At 33.2% G+C, this 13,106-nt stretch overlaps 1 protein-coding gene across 2 annotated transcripts in view; it reads left to right on the plus strand.

Moving 5' to 3' along the window:
- Positions 1–2,696: 2,696 nt before the first annotated feature.
- LOC138692205 (uncharacterized) overlaps positions 2,697–13,106 on the plus strand; it is a 58,158-nt gene continuing 47,748 nt past the window's right edge. Inside the window, exon 1 of one of the 2 annotated variants that reach the window (XM_069815294.1) lies at positions 2,697–2,828. Coding sequence is in view for 1 of the 2 variants with exons in the window: in XM_069815292.1 (XP_069671393.1) it covers positions 4,576–4,587 (12 nt within the window). In the remaining variant the exon portion in view is untranslated. Of the gene's footprint in view, positions 2,829–4,499; positions 4,588–13,106 lie in introns of those variants that run through there. The other variant, XM_069815292.1, reaches the window with a different exon arrangement.

A 13,106-nucleotide genomic window follows, 5' to 3' on the forward strand; every position in this document is an offset into this window, starting at 1 on the left:
TACCGAAATTAACGAGTTCTGAATAACCTTTGTACAGAAAACGAGCCATCAGGTAAAGTAAATAATTACCAAATGGGTAGATAGATAGATAGATAGATAGATAGATAGATAGATAGATAGATAGATAGATAGATAGATAGATAGATAGATAGATAGATAGATAGATAGATAGATAGATAGATAGATAGATAGATAGATAGATAGATAGGTAGATAGGTAGATAGGTAGATAGGTAGATAGGTAGATAGGTAGATAGGTAGATAGGTAGGTAGGTAGGTAGGTAGGTAGGTAGATAGATAGATAGATAGATAGATAGATAGATAGATAGATAGATAGATAGATAGATAGATAGATAGATAGATAGATAGATAGATAGATAGATAGATAGATAGATAGATAGATAGATAGATAGATAGATAGATAGATAGATAGATAGATAGATAGATAGATAGATAGATAGATAGATAGATAGATAGATAGATAGATAGATAGATAGATAGATAGATAGATAGATAGATAATCGGATTTACGAATATCATTCAGGCCACCTGAACAATCGTTGCGTGCAGAGCACACAGTGGGTCAATGTAAACTCAAGTGCAAGTATTAGTCCCTATTCTGGCCTTGAAAACGCCAAGATAAATCAAAGGTAAGGTATTCTCTTTAGACTATACGAAGACATGCAGGCACAGAGCTTTCATGACTTCGGGCACTAGAATGAGATGGCGTGGTGTCGCTAACGCGCTTCGACCGTCTTTTACTCCTCGTAAATATCCGATACCCAATTTGACAGGAGAGTAAGTGGATCCTGGACCCGTTTTGGATGTTTACAACGAAAAAATACCATCACCACCCGAAAATGAATTCAGAACCTTCCAGTTAGCACCAGCTGCATTACTTTAACTCTGCAGTATCTCTTAGTACTCTAAGGTTGTGCTCATGATAGCGTTACATGTCAACAATGTTACGTTGAAACGAGTGTTCAGGTTTCTGCCCAGCGGCAGTAGTAATATTGTATTTCGTCCGTCCCCTTGGTCTTGAGGTAGCGTGCTGGATTCCTGATTAAGGTGGCCAGGGTTCGATTCCCTGTCGTGAAGTCAGGGGGGTTTAATTCGGACTTCTTCACGAGCATTGGTTGTCTGTCCATTGTCCAAGTGTGTGTGGTGTCTCGCAGTGGCCCCCGGATACTCTGACCCAGTAAACGGGAGAGACCTGCAGAGTGTGCTTGTGTTCAGTAGAGTTGTGGGTCTGGGTACAATAAGTCTCAGGCTGAGGTGCCGAAATTAGTAAAAAAAAAAAAATATTTAATTTAATATTTCAAAAGTTGGTTAATTAATAACCCGGCACAGTAGCAATCACACTCACATTCATACAAATTTCCAGACTGTAGACACCCAGGAAACTTTTCTTCTTAAGGGGTTAGACACAGCTTACAGCAGTAAAATTTTTGGAAATATTCAACATTTTTTTCCTCCATTACTGTATTTTGTACAGCAATGAAAATTGATATGTGTAAAACATTGTCCTCCTGCTATATGAAAAAAATATTTTTACGATTAAAAAAAAATATTTATATATATATTTTTTCAAAATTCAAAATGATGGCAGTTTATTGCGCAGTGATGAAACATTTCCCTCATAACTTATAAACTTGTTAAATTTTTCTTGTTCTCTCTCTTTTATTTTATTGCTGAAACTCATGTTTACAATATCATGCTCTTTCAACTACATTCCTTAATAAATAATATATTTTTTTTTAAATTCTGTGTTAGAAGAAAATACTGATTTTTGACCATTTTTTTTAGATGAATTTTTTTATCAATCTATCAAAGGTAGAGAAGTGATCTTGGATCATATTGTAGATAAGACAATGTATAAATACACCCAAACAATTTCACCACAGAATGTTGAATAGTTTTTTAGTTATGTGGAAAAGGCTTCATCACTGCACAGTGAACTGAATTTGGGGGGGGGGGAGAAAAAAATGTAAATATATTTTTTTAATCGTAAAAATATTTTTTCATATAGCAAAAGGACAGTGTTTTATACATACTAATTTTCATTATTGTACAAGGTACAATAATGGAGGAAAAAAATGTTGAATATTTAAAAAATTTTACTGCTGTAAGCTGTACCTATCCCCTTAAAGAAAAATTCCCCGAGAGCCCAACCCGAAAATCGAACCCGGCACTTCCACATCTGAAAGTGAGTATGCTGTCCATCAGACCAGAGGTCAGTCTGTAGAATTCTTGAAAATAAAAATGCAAATAATAAATTAATTCAATCTTGTGTAGCATCCGTTTGAAAGAATAGAGCAACGAACTCAGCAGAAACAAAAACATGCATCTTTGAGAGGGAGTAAAAAACTCGAATTGCATAAAGTACACCTGAAGATGTAAAATTTAAGTTAATCGTACACTATTTTAAGTGTGCGTAAACTTTAAACACGATGTTTGCTTACTTTATGAATTGCATAAATACGTTTCTAGTAAGGAAAACACTTAACGCGATACATGTTTGATTAAGTGCTTGTTGCATAATATTCTTATGCGTCTTATAAAAATTACACAGGTAGGATCTTTCTACAACTACATTAATATTCAGATGCTGTAATTAGACAGTTGCTCAGTATGATTGTGTCCGTAAGAAAGAGCTAAGCTTCCTATCCGCGTTTTTGTAGTCGTACAAACAAGATAATGCATTGACGTATGCCGCTAATCGACAACTTAATGATATATTAATATTTTTACTGGTTTGCAACTCGAACATGTGGTCAGGCTGTGGTCTGCAGAAAACCGAAGAGATATGCAACGCATATACTGTGTGTGGTAAGTTATAAATAACAACAAAATAAAACGCAAAGATTATTTATAATCAGATTCACGCTCTAATGCGTAGGAAATAACATAACACTACCACACATAGCCTTTATCACTTTAGAAATATCAATTAATTTATTAAAAGATGTAATCTAGTGGTGATTAAACAGTTTTTCTTCGAGACTGTAAACTGAAAGATACGACGTCCACCGTAGATTCATTTAAAACGTCAATTAATAGACTGTTTTCATAGATTATTTTGCTCATGTACTAATTCACCAATATGAGTTTAAGAATCCGTTGAATTTCAACCAATCAGAGCCATCTGTCACTGCACTTTTTTCGATTTCATATTGTCGCTTCTGTCTTGCTGATGTGTTTTCACCAACGAATTAGAAAGAGATTATAGGGTGGCCATTGCGCCACCATGTTTGAAGAAAATTGAAAGAGCGTCCGCCAATAGCATAAGCCCCCAAAACAAAGTGGGTGTGGCGATAAGTAAGGTTGGAATAGTGAAGCTGTCAAAATTTCGTTTGCATAAATCAGTTAAATTGAAGTGGAAAAACCTAGTGTTTCGTCAAATACGTGCTAGTAACTTAATCTAAAATAAAGAACTTTTTTAAAATGCGGCCTGCAAGATTGCCTATAAAATGAACGAGTATGATTCTGATGATTTTATTAAATTGTTTTCCCAGTCTCTACACGTTGCAAAACTATTTATTATACCATAAGATATAGAATGAAAGTAGCACCTAACTTTAATAAACAATCTTTACCTCCAAGCTTGTAACTTGAGTAAAACATGACCAAACACCTTTTCAGTTTTTTTGTTGCAGTAGTGTATAATTATCGGAATGTGAATGTGAGGTCAATAGCCGGCTGGTCTGTTTTGGCTCTTCAAGGGCTGTGGCACCACAGATTATTATTAACTTTTATATTGCAGTTGCTGAAATTCCGAAGTTATGTATGGTCCCAACAAGACAGTGCCATTGCATACAATGCTGACAAATTTCTACAACTGCTGACTAATATTTTTGGAGAACACATCATCCCTAAAAGTCTATGGCCCCCACATTCCCCAGACTTAACACCATTAGACTTTTATCCACGCGCACTTGATAAACTGCAGGCTGCAATAAAGACGTATAGTCTCGAGGGGGCCATTTCACAACAAGAACTGGTGAAAGTGTTTGAAAATGAAATAAAACGAGTTCTGATCTGTATTGATGCTCGTGCACACCACTTTCACCACCTATTATAAGTTCATAGTTGAAGAGCACAGTGACTCTCCGAACATTCCATATCATCCTTATAGTGATGCTTTCCTATCACAGGGATTTATCTCATTTCGTGATCCAAACACAAAACTCAAGAAAAGCTAGTAGTAATCACCCTGTCACCAAAGAGTTTATACCAATTATGATATTACACACGATACACAAAATAGCGAACTTTTAAATATTTATACCGTACACTCACAGGAAATAAATTAGTACTAAAAAGAAGTGTACTGCCTTAGCATAACGAAGGGTGTAAAACTGTTTTTAGCTGATGAAGTAATTCTGAGTAATCTAGGCTTTAAAGACATGTTATTTAAAAATTACAGTACTTTCTTATCAGATGTTTGTGTCCCTGAGGTATTACGTATTCGCAGAAATATGGCAATATATATTCTGAAAAGCTAAATGTTGCTTGCTCAGATGATATTCATTTCGCAAGTTTCCCAGCAAGCTAAAGCACATCAAAACGAGATCCAATGGAGATCAAAGTAAGTAAACTGATTGTTTCAATTATGTCCCTAGGCATTTTTTAGTTGTAGATAAAAAAAAGTAGAAAGGGAAGAGAGTGGAATTCTGTATTGAGAGATATCTACATCGACGTTCATAGTACGATGCAAACAGAATTATAAAAAGTTATGTTTGTCATTAATATCAAAGAATTTGTTTTGATAACATTTTTTCGACTTGTGCAAGGAGTGGGAAGATTATTAATGTTGGGCTTTGTCCCGAAACGCGGTTCAACGTCTACATTAAAGCTATCGCTGTTATTTATTAACTGACAATGCAAGAGACAAAACCGGATAATCAATTCACTGCTCTGACTTCATCTTACATTTAACTATAAAATTACAGTACTTGACCACATTTATAATAGTAATATGCGTTACAAGAGCGGTATGTTGAAGTTTTCATGTTCGAGGAAAAGTTTGAAAAAGCGAAACGTAGTTGAGCTTTTTTAATTTTCGAGAATTGAAAGAAAACATACCGCTCGTGTATCGTACATTATTTTGTGCGAAGATCGTTTATTACATACCTAAAAGAGGAATTTATAATTAGTTGCAATGAAATCTCCATCTTGGTTTTTGTTCAATGACGGCAAATTTGCAAAACAAACATATCTATCTTCAACACTGTTGCTTTAAAATGTTTTCTGTGTTTACTATACTCCAGCAGGCCGTGATATACGTCTGTCTTTTTTTCCCCAGTCTATGATGAGTCTGGAATCTTCTTGATTTTTTCACAGCTTCCTTAATGTTACTTGCATCACGAATGCAGTAACTTTAGTGGAGTTGTAGAGTTTACTTAATTTTTGCAAATATTTAAAAAACAATAATTAACAGTGCAATTTAGGTGAAATTGCAGTGGTAAGTTTCCAATTTATAATTATTACTGTATTGAACGTCTCTAAAAATAATATGTTAAAAGCCTAAAGCAGTAAAATCAATATGTCACTTAAGCGGTAAGAAGAGGGAGATTGTTATGTGTGTTAGGTTGGGAATACTGAATGTGGAATTTTAGACTTTCCGCGGATTGGTTTTGTGCGGAAACCAAGCAAATAGGCACACACATTTTCTTAATATCAAATGTTTTACATCTTTATAAAGCAACAGCATTAAAACTTTCCCAGAGAGATAAAGATAACTCTTTAGTAATATGAAGGATTTGCCTTCCATGTCTCGAATTCCCCACATTTATTGGAATCCAGGAATTTTCGAAATCATTGTCTTAATTAATCTGAGGCGGAAAGGAACTGGCCACCCTACCCCAATATCTCCTGGCTTAGTTGCCTCGTAAGTGATGCCTTATTGGCATCACTTGTGAGGTTCAGCCCAGTCTTCGGACGGTTGACTGAACAACAACAATTACTGTGAAGGACGTCATTCCGTATACCAATGGAAAACAAGGTGAGTTTCCAACTCTATGGACGATAATGACTCTCTGACTCAATCTTAACACGTGGTGGACGAGTGTTGGTTTCATAAATCAACATTGCGATTCATATATTCCGTTTCCTTTTCATCTGTCTACTTGTTTGTGTTCACGTGATGGTGAAAAGAATTCTGATTGATAATGTAAACCAAAAAATGTACTGCTTCTTAATACAGGCGTTAAGATGTTGGAAATATGACGCATTTACAAGAAATCGGAAAATGTGCTGTTTTATATTAGGGCAGTGTTTAATGAACTTAAATGATCTATACGAACTATCAACTTCTATCAGGATATATTTATAGCTCCTGGAAAAAATACACACGCATGAATTTCCGGGCTTTAACTAATGATAATTCAGGACAGAAGGAATACCTCGTGAATTATTTAAAGATCTCTAAAAGTGATAAATAATATTAATATAATATATAAGGAAGATATATTTAACTAGAGTGTGAAATCAAGTTACAAAGTCCACTGATCTTTGAATATTGAAGTCAATACCAGATATTTGTAAACATTGTAAATGCACATTATGCAAAGTCCACATATTTTTTGTCATCCTCAAACATTTATGAATTACATACAGTCTTAAAAAAAGTTTTCTCGCACAGATATTTTGTAAATCCCAGAAAGGAGGCGGTGCGCATAATCAGAGGACGAGCGACCTGGTTCACGAGAGAACGACTAGTTGACGTTAATAAAAATAGTTTTGCTTCGTTGTGTGTGTGATCATGCGCAGTGCCTCCTTTCTGGGACCTATAAAGTATCTTTGCGACAAAACTTTTTCTACGACTGTACATACGCCATCATTTATATCAAGACATGGACGAAAAGCAATAATTTTGTTTTTATAAGTACCACCGTTGTGATTATTCTACCTTTCTATAGAATAATAATAATAATAATAATAATAATAATAATAATGATGATAATAATCACAATAATAATAATGATAATAATAATCACAATAATAATAATAATGATAATAATAATCACAATAATAATAATGATAATAATAATAACAATGATGATAATAATAATAATAATAATAACAATAATAATAATAATAATAATAATAATAATAATAATAATAATAATAATAATAATAATAATAATAATACAATTATGTCTCGTGACGAGAATATTGTACGAAATGGAAATATAAAAATTGGAAATTTATACTTTGAAGAGGTGGAAAAATTCAAATATCTGGGAGCAATAGTAACAAATATAAATGATACTCGGGAGGAAATTAAACAAGGAATAAATATGGGAAATGCCTGTTATTATTCGGTTGAGAAGCTTTTATCATCCAGTCTGCTGTCAAAAAATCTGAAAGTTAGAATTTATAAAACAGTTAGGCTATATTACCGGTTGTTCTGTATGGTTGTGAAACTTGGACTCTCACTTTGAGATAGGAACATAGGTTAAGAGTGTTTGAGAATAAGATGCTTAGGAAAATATTTGGGGCTAAGAGGAATGAAGTTGCAGGAGAATGGAGAAAGTTACACAACGCAGAGCTGCACGCATTGTATTCTTCACCTGACATAATTAGGAGCATTAAATCCAGACGTTTGAGATGGGCAGGGCATGTAGCACGTATGGACGAATCCAGAAATGCATATAGAGTGTTAGTTGGGAGGCCAGAGGGGAAAAGACCTTTGGGGAGGCCGAGACGTAGATGGGAAGATAATATTAAAATGGATTTGAGGAGGTGGGATAGGATGATAGAGAATGGATTAATCTTGCTCAGGATAGGGACCAATGGCGGGCTTATGTGAGGGCGGCAATGAACCTCCGGGTTCTTTAAAAGCCAGTAAGTAAGAAAGTAACTACATTTTAAATTATTATTAAACCTTAACTTGGCAAAGCTTAATTTCTCACACTAGTTTACTAAAGCTTGTCGGACCGTAAAGAAAACAACTATTGCAATGCCCATATTTTTATGTGTTGTACAATATTATACAATATTGTGAAATTTTAATTTTCATACCAATTTTTTTTCTATTGTTCTATTAAAATTATAGCATATAGCCTATTAACCTGTTTTATCCTATAGGATACTTTGTCAATTTAAGGGCTAATTGCATTTTTGTAGTTATTGTAGTTTGAGTACATCGAAACTTATTTTAGGTGCACAAAATCATATTTACAACTGCCAGAAATCATATTTTTAAGTGTCTAAATTTTAGAGCCTATTTTAGGTGCCTAAAAGTTGATTTTAAGGGGCTAAAATACGAAACAAATTAAATAAATAAATAAATAAATAAACAAATAAATAAATATATATATATAAATAAATAAGTACGTAAGTAAATAAATAAATAAATAAACAAATAAATAAATAAATAAGTGAGTGAGTGACTAAATAAATAAATAAATAAATAAATAAATAAGTGAGTGAGTGAGTGACTAAATAAATAAGTAAATAAAGTTGTATACTAACGTAAAAAATGAATTTTGGAAAGACCTCTGAAGTTGCAACAGACTAAATATCTCTACCATGAAGAAGGAAAGGAATATAGCGATAGGGATGATGGAGACGAAGAAAAAGATCCACCATAATTTTTTACAACTGGAATAAGTCATGGCAAGTTGAACTGATATTGTCTTGTCTCTAACCCCGGATCATTTAAGTAAGAATAAAAGTAGCGTTACTCTTGTTAACTAGGTTGTCCTCATTAAATAATGTTACAAGAAGATAAAACACAGGGACATTTTATAAAATTCCCTCTTTGAAATTAAGCAAGATGTGAATGCCACGTGCATGATGATATCTGTGATGCAATTATCACAGACTAATAAAATATTGGGTCGCTGCTATGGTCTTATCTTTCACTGGACACCAAAAACAATTGAGCAACCCTCGATTGCATTTTATTACCAGATCACCAGAATATTCTCGATTTTGTATATATAGGACAATGCCACCATACTTGAAGATAAGTGAATTCCTGATTCGGAATTGTTTAATAGTGCTCTTTAGTATCAGTAAACTAAATTTTGAACTTTGTACTCTAAATATAAATTGTGTGTGGATATGTCAGACTTTTTATTTCATGATAATGCAGCATCTGCTTTGGTTTATTATGTTAAAAATTATCAGTAACTAATTTAGTGTATTAGAGAAATACCCGGTGGCAGTGGTAACTAATTACACTCAATAGTAATAATAATAATAATAATAATAATAATAATAATAATAATAATAATAATAATAATAATAATAATAATAATAATAATAACAAGGAGCATCCCAAATTAAATGAAGCACGATCACTTAAAATAACATTTAAAGTAGATCTAATTTGTATCTTAACCCTAAGTTCGAACTAAAACCCACGAATATGATATGTTCATACATGCACAAGTACCCGCTGTCAACTCACTGCACTGGAACTACGACACATTTCACTGATACTGTCCTGATTTCACTAATACTTCAAATCATTTCACTCTTCAAATACTTTGCACTACCACTGTAAACTATAAAACTTCACTGACACAAACACACGTCACTGACACGACACATTTCACTGATACAACACTTCAGATAACAAAACATCAATTATAATTTGCAAAATGAGCATTAAATATATAACATTAGTATAACAATATTAACAAGGGGCATCCTAAATTAAATGAAGCACGATCACTTAAAATACCATTTAAAGTAAATGTAAGTTGTATCTTAACTCTAAGTTCTAACAGCTTATAAGATAACCTTATTAGCATTTCACTCCAATCATACTGATTTAAACTATCACTGACTACGTTGTTACTTCTTTCTTTTAGACATCATCCTGATTGTGCTGTATTTTCAAAATTGTCTGATAATAATCTCTTTCTATTATCTAATATTATTTGAAATATATTAACATTCTATGTATTTTAGCTTAATTCTTCTACACAGTTTATTTCAGTGTTTAATTAGTAGTTAATAGTTTTTTGTTGTTTAATTCGTAAATAACTCTTGTATACATGTAACTCTCACCTAAATCATATTGTTGAATTCTTTGTAAGTTCATGCATATGTATATACACTTTTTGCTGGTTGAGTGGAAGAGAAGGCCTTACGGCCTTAACTCTGCCAGCTAAAATAAATTATTATTATTATTATTATTATTATTATTATTTTATTATTATTATTATTATTATTATTATTATTATTATTATTATTATTATTATTATTATTATTATTATTATTATTATAAATACACCTTGTTATGTTTTTTATTTATAAAATTTATATCCAAAATTATGGTACCATTGTCGTAGTACCTCCAAGTATCTTGGTTTATAATCAGCCCATAGCTGCAACTTCATGAATGTTCAGTAGTTTGAGGAACGGAAACACCAAAAGAAAACCCTCCTAAGTAAAGTAAAGTCCGATATAACATGGTTGTCGGGGGATATTTCCTCGCGGTATATCGATAGAGTGACCAACTACAAGCAACTTAATACACAGATATACCAAACTTTACGTCATTGAATGTATTCGTACATGATATTTGGTACACATTTTCTATAGGCGATTAGAAATTTTTCTTCTGGAATAGAAATTTGTTATTTTGTTGCATTTGAGAAATATGCCTTCACATTTGTATAAAATAGGCTTAACTCTAAAATTAATTCTTAAAATACATTTGTTTATCTTAAAATTTTGAAAGCTAATATCAAAATTGTGCCCCAAACATTTTAAATATCATGATTTGAGGAGTAAATTGTCATAGAAATTTGGAATTTGACTGATAAGCAAACATTCTAATGGGGACAGATAAGAAAGTTAAATTTTTTTCTTCCACCATGTTAATAATGTCAAAAAAAGTGCTTATACAAATTTTGGCCACTCGACCGCAATTACGAGGGCCGTAAAAAATAAGTTCATCAAGGGGCGTTAATAGAAAGAAAAACACGATTTCATTGGAAAAATTTATTGGAACAGACACAGCAATTTTTTAGCTATTTTTCAACATATTTCCCACGGAATTGAGACATTTGTCATATCATGGGATCGACAGAGAGGTTCAAACGTTTGTCAAACACTGGTTCCGATCCCAGGCGGCTGACTTCTACGACACAAGGATACAAAAATTGATCCCATGGTATGACAAATGTCTCAATTCCAGTGGGAATATGTTGACAAATAGCGCAACAATTGCTGTATCTGTTTCAATAAATCTTTCCATGAAGTTGTGCTTTTGTTTTGTAAATGGCCCCAGGGAAAATCACTTTCAGGACGGCCACTTAATTGCGGTAAAATGGCCAAAATTTGTATAAGCACTTCTCTTGACATTATTAACATAATGGAAGAAAAAAGAAATAACATTTTTTTCTGCCCCCATCAGAATATTTGCTTGTGAGATATATTCATTTTAGTGAATTACTGTATTCTGGTATTCTTTTTTAAAAATTGAGACCTCATTTTTTTTTCAAAAACTACTCTGGAATTTAGTCGAATTTAGGTTGTTGCAGCAAGAAAATGAAAATTGTGCATCAATTAGTAAAAAGAAATTTAATTTCACAATCTCCTCCCCTTAACATCCCCGATGACAGAAAAGTGGTATGCCGATTGTCAGTGTACAGAGATTTCTCGTAAACTATTGAAGCATTTTGTTGATATTTAAAACTATTTCTTACACGAGCGTTTTACTTCAAGTATATAATTTATCAATAAAAAATTAAGCACAACTTTGCTAATGAATTAAACTCAGGTCGTAACGATATTTATGTTTTCTCATAATCTACCACTACAAGTTGTATGAAGGACGCTCAAAAAGCGGTCACCCGATTTGTAGCATGGAAGGTTAGGCAGATAGATCAACAGACAGATGGTCGGGCATCTAGGAAGCGCATCAGTGATTGGGAAGAAAGAGACAGAGAAAGAAAAAAAAGAAGCCATTGACGCACAAGGAATAGTGTACAGAGGGCAAAGAAAATGACTGCTTAAGTCCGGTTTGATCACAAGCAGACAGTGTTGTTCTCTCTCACAGAAAGTACAGAAAAGGACAAAGTTCTGCTATACACTTGCGAAAGCCACTCGCCGACTCCTGATATATTAATATATTTACTGAATTTAAGGAGATATACTGTATTGGACGGGAAAAGCGCTGTTTAATTTTACACCATTTATGCGCGAAGGTTAAGTTAATTACAATAATTATTTAACGAATACAATACTTACTTAATTACTTACTTACTTACTTACTTACTTACTTACTTACTTACTTACTTACTTACTTACTTACTGGCTTTTAAGGAACCCGGAGGTTCATTGCCGCCCTCAAATAAGCCCGCCATTGATCTCTATCCTGAGCAAGATTAATCCAGTCTCTATCATCATAGCCCACCTCCCTCAAAGCCATTTTAATATTATCTTCCCATCTACCTCTCGGCCTCCCCAAAGATATTCTTCCCTCCGGCCTCCCAACCAACACTCTACATGCATTTCTGGATTCGCACATACGTGCTACATGCCCTGCCCATCTCAAACGTCTGGACTTAATGTTCGTAATTATTCAGGTGAAGAATACAATGCTTACAGTTCTGTGTTGTGTAACTTTCGCCATTCTCCTGTAACTTCATTCCTCTTAGCCCCAAATATTTTCTAAGCATCTTATTCTCAAAACCCCCTTAACCTATGTTCCTATCTCGAAGTGAGAGTCGAAGTTTCACAACCATAAAGAACAACCGGTAATATAGCCTAACTGTTTTATAAATTCTAACTTTCAGATTTTTTGACAGCAGACTGGATGATAAAAGCTTCTCAACCGAATAATAACAGGCATTTCCCATATTTATTCTGTGTTTAATTTCCTCCCGAGTATCATTTATATTTGTTACTGTTGCTGCCAGGTATTTGAATTTTTCCACCTCTTCAAAGGAGAAATTTCCAATTTTTATATTTCCATTTAGTGCAATATTCTCGTCACGAGGCATAATCATATATTTGTCTTTTCGGGATTTACTTCCAAACTTATCTTTTTACTTGCTTCAAGTAAAATTCCCGTATTTTTCCTAATCGTTTGTGGATTTTCTCTTATCATATTCACGTCATTCGCATAGACAAGCAGCT

The sequence above is a fragment of the Periplaneta americana genome, chromosome 16, assembly GCF_040183065.1.
Source record: "Periplaneta americana isolate PAMFEO1 chromosome 16, P.americana_PAMFEO1_priV1, whole genome shotgun sequence".
Classification (NCBI taxonomy): Eukaryota; Metazoa; Arthropoda; class Insecta; order Blattodea; family Blattidae; genus Periplaneta; species Periplaneta americana.